Below are 8,914 nucleotides of genomic sequence, written 5' to 3' on the forward strand. Positions count from 1 at the left end.
CCATCACGTTTCCGACTTTGATAAAGGTCGGATTGTAGCCTATCGCGATTGCGGTTTATCGTACCGCGACATTGCTGCTCGCGTTGATCGACATCCAATGACTGTTAGCAGAATATGGAATCGGTGGGTTCAGGAGGATAATACGGAACGCCGTGCTGGATCCCAACAGCCTCGTATCACTGGCAGGCGAGATGACAGGCATCTTATCCGCATGGCTGTAACGGATCGTGCAGCCACGTCTCGATCCATGAGTCAACAGATGGGGACGTTTGCAAGACAACAATCATCTACACGAACAGTTCGACGATGTTTGCAGCAGCATGGACTATCAGCTCGGAGACCATGGCTGCGGTTACCCGTGACGCTGCATCACAGACAGGAGTGCCTGCGATGGTGTACTCAACGACGAACCTGGGTGCATGAATGGTGCCGGCACGGTAGCTCAGCGTGTTCGGTCAGAGGGCTGGCTGCTCTCTGTAATACAAAAAACTGAGTTAATGGATCAACAACGAACTGAAACGGGTGTCTTTCGACGTCCGCGCCGAGCAGATACAACGAACGAAAACGAACAAAATGAGATTAAAAAAATAGCAAAACGTCATTTTTTCGGATGAATCCAGGTTCTGTTTACAGCATCATGATGGTCGCATCCGTATTTGGCGACATCGCAGTGAACGCACATTGGAAACATGTAATCGTCATCGCCATACTGGCGAATTACCTGGCGTGATTGTATGGGGTGCCATTGGTTACCCGTCTTGGTCACCTCTGTTTCGCTTTGACGGCACTTTGAGCAGTGGACGTTACATTTCAGATGTGTTACGATCCGTGGCTCTACCCTTCATTCGACCCCTGCGAAACCCTACATTTCAGCAGGATAATGCACGACCGCATGTTGCAGGTCCTGTACGGGCCTTTCTGGATATAGAAAATATTCGACTGCTGCCCTGTCCAGCACATTCTCCAGATCTCTCACCAACTGAAAACGTCTGGCCAATGGTGGCCGAACAACTGGCTCGTTACAATACGCCAGTCACTACTCTTGATGAACTGTGGTATCGTGTAGAAGCTGCACGGGCAGCTGTACCTGTACACGCCATCCAAGCTCTGTTTGACTCAATGCCCAGGCGTATCAAGGCCGTTATTATGGCCAGTGGTGCTGGGTACTGATTTCTCAGGATCTATGCACCCAAATTGCGTGAAAATGTAATCAGATGTCAGTTCTAGTATAATATATTTGTCCAATGAATACCCGTTTATCATCTGCATTTCTTCTTGGTGTACCAATTTTAATGGCCAGTAGTGTATGTTACAGGGGACATTCACCTGGGCTTCCATGGGACCTATGGCGGGAATCGAAGGACCGTGACAGCTGTCGATTACGTGAACGTTGTTAGGGACCACCTTTAACCCCTTATGCTTAACGTCTTTCTCAAAAGCATCTTCCAGCGGGATAACTGTCCCTGTAACAAAGTGAGAAACGCACTGTAATGGTTTGAGGAGCATGATAGTGAACTTACGTTGGTATGTTGGCCACAAAATGCGGCTTATCTGAATCCGATGAAACCCAACTGAGTACACTATCGGGCGCCAGCTCAGCGACCACAAACCAGCCTCCCGTAAATTGCGAGGAGTGTATGACCTGTGCATAGACATCTCGTACCACAAACCTCTGGAAACCTATCAAGTACTTGTCGAATCCACGTCACGCAGAATCGCTGCCGAAATGTGTTCCAGAAGTGGACCAACACGCTTTTAAGGTGGTCATATTGTATTGGCTCATCAGCGTATGTGTGGAAATGCACAATGGGCTGCTCATTCCAGCGCAAGCAAACACCCTGAAGCTGCAGTACTCGAACTCCGACTTGCAGTCCCTCTTAACAAATAAAGTCTAACCTGGTAGCCGGAGGAATTATTAAACGGGAGGAACGTTATTCGATATAATATCAAATAGCCAAGGATTCTGTATCAAACATGCTGCCCATAGGAGAATCGCTGTTACGAAGTGGGCTACCAACCATCAGCAATTTCGGAAATCTACCAATATCCTTCCATATACCCGTGACTCTACTCGTGAAAGAACAGCGTTACTTCAGGGATAATAAATATATAGAGTAATGACATTGTTGGTGTCACAACTTCATTGACGGTTATTACATAACGGTACCGGTTTTCAGTGCGTACACTCTACACCCTTAGGAGAGGTACTGAAATGCCAGAAATGTTAGTTTTTACAGTATTTTAAGTATATTATATTATGACACGGCAGTCCACACAGACGTTTCTTTGAGTGGTTAAGACGTCTTTGAGCCAGACGTGAAGCAGGGTGACACTGGCCAGGAAATCGCTGATTCACCCCCATCCCCTCCTCTTCTCACACCGCCCTTCCACCGCCTAGCTCTCGGTCAATTGGTGACAATTCCACATCCTTTTTAAAATCATACTGCCTCTCATTCAAGCTCTGTATGATACGTTGATTACCATGAAGCACCATCAATAGGGACCGGCCACTATTTCCGTCCAGAATTAAAAGCGGAACAAGACTGTCGGCAAGTATTTGTCCATCAGTTATTATTAATAATATTATTATTAATATACTCATTTATACTTACGTTCACTTACTGATTATCCAACAGCGTAACACACCACAGATCTGATACTATAGTTCAATTCTTTTATCTTGGCGGCTCGCGCATGGCCGCCCAGACGCAGCAGATTGCTGCGTTGCCAGATGCACGCGCCAACGGAAGCAGCGCCATAGTATAGTATAGTATAGTTCGCAAACTTACGTTTTGGGGGGACCGCGCAGTTTATGAAGCCACCACGGCCGCATTAACCCCTTCGCTGCTACAGAGATGTGCTCCCCGCATTCCGCGCTTTGCGCGATTTAGTCATCACTGCACTGCTCGCCTGTGTAGACACATGATGTTCCGACTGCTTTGACACACTTATCACTCGATTTCACAAAAACTATTTGGCCCAAAAATTTGATTTTTACACATCTTCTTTACTGATACCTTTCCCCCGTAAATGACTTAATTTTGTTTCGATGTTCAACGCAATTATTGTGCAGCATTAAATGTAGTAAACCATTTCACGAAATTTTGCAGAGGTAAAAGTCCACAGCGTATACTTTCCGTATGGTCGATTTTAGTTGCCACTAGAAATTTCAAAAAATTACATTCAAACGAATAAAATTCATGAAGTTAGACACTTCGATATTGTTTTTAAATAAAGAAAATATTGAGCTTCGATCAAGGTTTGAACACAGAGCGTTTTGCTTAGTAGCAAAACACCTTAACCATTACGCTAACGCAGCTCTTCATTCACCAGAAGTTCTGGAGGACTTTAAAGAATCACGCAAAATACCAACAAACACTGTTGGTATGACTATGAATTACTCACGTTTCGTCGAAGTACAATAGGAAATAAACAATTACTGCTATTCTTTATTCCAAAAAAGCGGTTAGTGAGAATGAATTTCCTTGCTATCGCCTGAATTAGGAGGCTTATTGCTTGTTTGGTTTAATAAATTAATAGAATATGAAGCAATTGCTATAAAGAATGCTTTTTCCAAACTTTCTTTCATAGAAAGTCTGCTATCAAGACACTGCTTTTGTTCAATTACTTTATTTATGACTGAACATTTCTAAAACTGAAGACACTCGTCCGTGCTCTGCACTGCAGTCGAGCTCTGGCAATGTCGTTCTCTGTTCATTGGCTGACTGTGTTTTGTGACGTCAGATGCGCAGAACGAACCTAAACTCGGCCGCCGTCGTAAGTGACGAGCACTTTAGCACAAATGTACGTGTCTGCACCACTACAGCAGCAACAGCAGTCTACAGGCAGTCTTCCTGATTTACCAGAGTATTCTGTGCCACCGCCAAAGCCACAGCATTTGAGGATAGACCAATCACATTGTATGAAAATAGTGTAAAATCAATTAATTTTGTTATTATTCCAATTACGTAAGTTTCTTCATTCAAGTTTTGTTCACTGAAGTGAGAAGACAGTCAACAGCTGAGTTATCCTACTGTATTTTATGACGCAAGATACTTTCACATACAAATTAATGACATCATGGCATATTCTGCAAAGATGTGGTGATGAGGTTGTTGCATATGCGCCGCACGTGATGTGTCCATGGCTCTTTTCTGAGGTACTGCGCACAAACACACACACACTTCTTGCTCGGCCGCAGCATGCCTACCTGCCCAGACAAGATTACACAAATCTCAACAGGTCTCTTGCCAGTTAGAACGATCGTCGTATTCATACTGTGCAAGAGTGTAAGTATTCGAGAACCTGCTTCCAATTTCAGTGATACGCAAACTGCATCAACTATATAGCATTAAAAGTATTCGGATATTAATATGAAATCTGTCTACTGATGTATGTAAACTACACTGATCAGCCAGAACGTTATGACCACCTACCTAATAGCCAGTATGTCTACCTTTGGCATGGATAACAATGACAACGCATTGCTGCATAGAACCAATAATGCATTGGTAGGTCGCTGGAGGGAGTTGGCACCACTTGTGCACATGCAAGTCCCCTAATTCCCGCAAATTCTGGGAAGGGGGGCAATGAGCTCTGACACAAGCGTTACGGAGACGATAGATAAACTCCGGTGGAAGACTCTGCAGGAGAGACGCTCAGTAGCTCGGTACGGGCTTTTCTTAAAGTTTCGAGAACATACCTTCACCGAAGAGTCAAGCAGTATATTACTCCCTCCTATGTATATCTCGCGAAGAGACCATGAGGATAAAATCAGAGAGATTAGAGCCCACACAGAAGCATACCAACAATCCTTCTTTCCACGAACAATACGAGACTGGAATAGAAGGGAGAACCGATAAAGGTACTCAGGGTACCCTCCACCACACACCGTCAGGTGGCTTGCGGAGTATGGATGTAGATGTAGATGTAGATGTTCAGATCTGACGAGCTGGGGGGCCAGCATATCCAACTGGAACCCGTCACTGTGTTCCTCGAACCACCCTATCATACTCCTGACCTAGTGACATGGTGCATTATCTTGTTGAAAAATGCCACTGTCATGGGCAAACATAATCGTCATGAAGGGGTGTCCGTGATCTGCAACCAGCATATGATACTCCTTGGCCATCACGATGCATTGTGTGAGCTCCGCTCGACCCATGGATGCCCAGGTGAATGTTCCCCAGAGAATAATGGAGACGCTGCCAGCTTGTCTCCATCCTGCAGTACAGTTGTGAAGGAAATGTTCCCCTTGAAGACAATTGCTTCACGCCCTCCCATTGGCACGATGAAGAAGGTATTAGAATTCATCAGACCATGCAATGCTCTGCCACCATGCCAATGTCCAGTGCAGATGGTCAACTTCCCATTTCAGTAGTAGTTGTTGGTGTTGTGGTGTGAACATTGGCAAATGCACGGGTCATCAGCTGCAGAGGCCCATCGCTAGGAGTGTTCAGTGCACTATGTGTTCAAGCACACTTCTACTCTGCCAAACATTAAAGTTTAGTGTTAGTTCCGCCACAGTTTACCACCTGCCCTGTTTTACCAGTGTGACCAGCCTACGACATCCAGTCTCTGTAATGAGGGGTGGCTGCCCAACCCCACCGCGTCTGCACATGGTTTCATCTTGATTTCGTCACGTGTTGAAGACATTCACCACTGCACACCTCAAACATCTGACAAGTCTTGCAGTTGCTGAAATGATCACGCTGAGCCTTCGGGTCTTCACAATCTGCCTTCTGTCAGACTCAGATAGAACATGTGCCTTCCCCATTCCACACACTGCACACCAACAGTACGCTCACTGATACTACATGGACCATGCATGTGTCTGACTAGCAATCACTACTCGCCAGGTATCGATGCTATCAGCAGGATGGGTTTATATCGATAGTAACTAGGTGGTCATAATGTTCTGGCTGATCAGTGTAGTAAAGGACGAGTATGCCAGCCAGCACACTCTGTCAGAATAAAAAAGAGGAAGAAGGCGTGTACATACACACACGATACTGTGTACATACGCACACGATATTCAAACATATAAAATCTTGTTACTTACCGAAGATGCGTCCCCCCGGCGTTATTAGTGTGTGTGCTACGCCACCGTTTGTGTTAAAAGGAGCGCATTGTCCTATCGACATAATTACTATAATTTAATAATGTCATGGCGTTGACTGTGAGAACTACAAAGCAGCATGCCCACAGCCAAGTATTCTAGAACACAGAGGTAAATACGAAATGCTTGAATGTTTAATAAGTTCTGCAATCCATTATTTAATAACAAAGACATATCAAGTATACATTATCTCTGCACTATAAGTGAAATGTCTCTATAAAACTGCCACAGTATAACAAACGATGGAAAATCCGAGTACGTCCACACATTACACATCAATATTTTACATTATTTTTTGACCTATTTGTTTTCCCCATACTATTCTACAGACACAATAAAGTAAACAAGGCTGAACAAAAAGCACATTGTAGTATTTAAAACGACTGCTTCTAATAACATCCTTTAGAATATCATGTATAACAGCATAACTGAATGAGGAAACGCAGCTTGCATATACTCTCCAGCAGGGCTACCTGATTTGCAACTGTTTCCGAACACTAGCTCCTGTTATCATCAATATCAGCACCATTTGTCAGACCTCTTACCATGACGTACCTCACCTTTTAGCGTGATGTTATTCTTATAAAGTACAATATAAATGCTTTTGGTTATAGTCTTATCCGTAGGTCACACATTTAGAATAGTGGTAAAGATTGAAAAACCACAACACAGCTGTAGCAGTATGTGAGGGCGATTTCCAGGACATTTTTATCTAATTTACGATCTTCTCACATGACCCCTGAGAAGATAACAACTGAATTAATTGTTTATCAATTATGCAATAGCGCTCTCTGTCCAATCTCCCGTCACCACCTTCCTCTCCCTACTCCCCCACCCGCCCAATGCCTAGGGCAGTGGTTCCCAACAGGTGGTCCGCTGACCCCCAGGGGTCCGCGAGCAATGCCAGAGGGGACCGCAAGATGCTATTAGAATAAAAAATATATTAAATATATTTCGTACGATAACAGATTTTTTTGTTTTGGCCGCTCAATATTTTTTCAATAATGAATATGTCAATGTTTTTTCTAAGTACCAGAAACAGAAAACGTATAAAAGGACTATTAATTTGGCTTTTTTAGGTACTTGATTCTGTGATATGACAAGGAACCAATCATGCTCGATGAGGGGGTATTTTGTTGGGAACCCCTGGCCAAGGGTATTGGGAGGGAGGGGGGTCCAATAACATTTGAATACCGATGCCTTTTGGCCAATAATGCTCCTGAGCCCAGGGACTCTGCATGGAGTAGCATTTCATTCTATCAAATGCCTGAGCAGTACCAGCGCCACCTGTGTCTAGTACTTCAAGCAGTAATTACGATAAAGTACATTCAGCAGTAACAAAGAGCCAGGAAGCATAATAATAAGACTGTATCTGGAAGTAAGTACTTACCCATTATTATTACTGCTACTGTTATTATTTTGTATGTTAATACATATTTATGTTATAGTTTCATTGTTGCTGCAGAACTACATGCTACACAGCCACCAACAGTGGCAGCGGCAGCAGCAGTAGTGGCAAGTGACCAGGAAGTCTGCATTGAGCTCTAAGACCTGCTGACGTTCGATTGACCCTACCCATCAGCAGCAGCATCGAAACTGCGGTCGAGTGCTACTACTACTTGCAGAATACTGCCACTGCTCTTCACTAGTACATACAGTTTAACAGCAAGTGGTTCAAAGCATGTGAATGTGGGGCTAGTCCCAGACAGGGACTTTGAAGTTGTTACTGATATACAGGGTGGTCCATTGATCGTGACCGGGCCAAATATCTCACGAAATAAGCGTCAAACGAAAAACTACAAAGAACGAAACTTGTCTAGCTTGAAGGGGGAAGCCAGATGGCGCTATGGTTGGCCTGCTAGATGGCGCTGTCATACATCAAACGGATATCAACAGCGTTTTTTTTTAATAGGTACCCCCATTTTTTATTTCATATTTGTGTAGTACGTAAAGAAATATGAATGTTTTAGTTGTACCACTTTTTTCGCTTTGTGATAGATGGCGCTGTAATAGTCACAAACATACGGCTCACAATTTTAGACGAACAGTTGGTAACAGGTAGGTTTTCTAAATTAAAATACGGAACGTAGGTACGTTTGAACATTTTATTTCGGTTGTTCCAATGTGATACATGTACCTTTGTGAACTTATCATTTCTGAGAACGCATGCTGTTACAACGTGATTACCTGTAAATACCACATTAATGCAATAAATGCTCAAAATGATGTCCGTCAACCTCAATGCATTTGGCAATACGTGTAACGACATTCCTCTCAACAGCGAGTAGTTCGCCTTTCGTATTGTTCACACATGCATTGACAATGCGCTGACGCCTGTTGTCAGGCGTTGTCGGTGGGTCACGATAGCAAATATCCTTCAACTTTCCCCACAGAAGAAATCCGGGGACGTCAGATCCGGTGAACGTGCGGGCCAATCCACCTGCCATGAAATATGCTATTCAATACCGCTTCAACCGCACGCGAGCTATATGCCGGACATCCATCACGTTGGAAGTACACCGCCATTCTGTCATGCAGTGAAACATCTTGTAGTAACATCGGTAGAACATTGCGTAGGAAATCAGCATACATTGCTCCATTTAGATTGCCATCGATAAAATGGGGTCCAATTATCCTTCGTCCCATAAGGCCGGACCATACATTAACCCGCCAAGGTCGCTGATGTTCCACTTGTCGCAGCCATCGTGGATTTTCCGTTGCCCAATAGTGCATATTATACCGGTTTACGTTACCGCTGTTGGTGAATGACGCTTCGTCACTAAATAGAACGCGTGC

General features: G+C 44.1%; 1 protein-coding gene across 1 annotated transcript in view; it reads left to right on the forward strand.

Annotated features, from left to right (window-relative positions):
- Nucleotides 1-7,666, forward strand: part of LOC124795732 (endochitinase A-like) — an 85,147-nt gene extending 77,481 nt beyond the window's left edge. Inside the window, exon 4 of the mRNA XM_047259815.1 lies at nt 7,567-7,666. Within this exon, the coding sequence (XP_047115771.1) occupies nt 7,567-7,666 (100 nt within the window). The remainder of the gene's footprint in view (nt 1-7,566) is intronic.
- The last annotated feature ends 1,248 nt before the right edge of the window (nt 7,667-8,914 follow it).

The sequence above is a fragment of the Schistocerca piceifrons genome, chromosome 4 (assembly GCF_021461385.2).
Source record: "Schistocerca piceifrons isolate TAMUIC-IGC-003096 chromosome 4, iqSchPice1.1, whole genome shotgun sequence".
Taxonomy (NCBI): Eukaryota; Metazoa; Arthropoda; class Insecta; order Orthoptera; family Acrididae; genus Schistocerca; species Schistocerca piceifrons.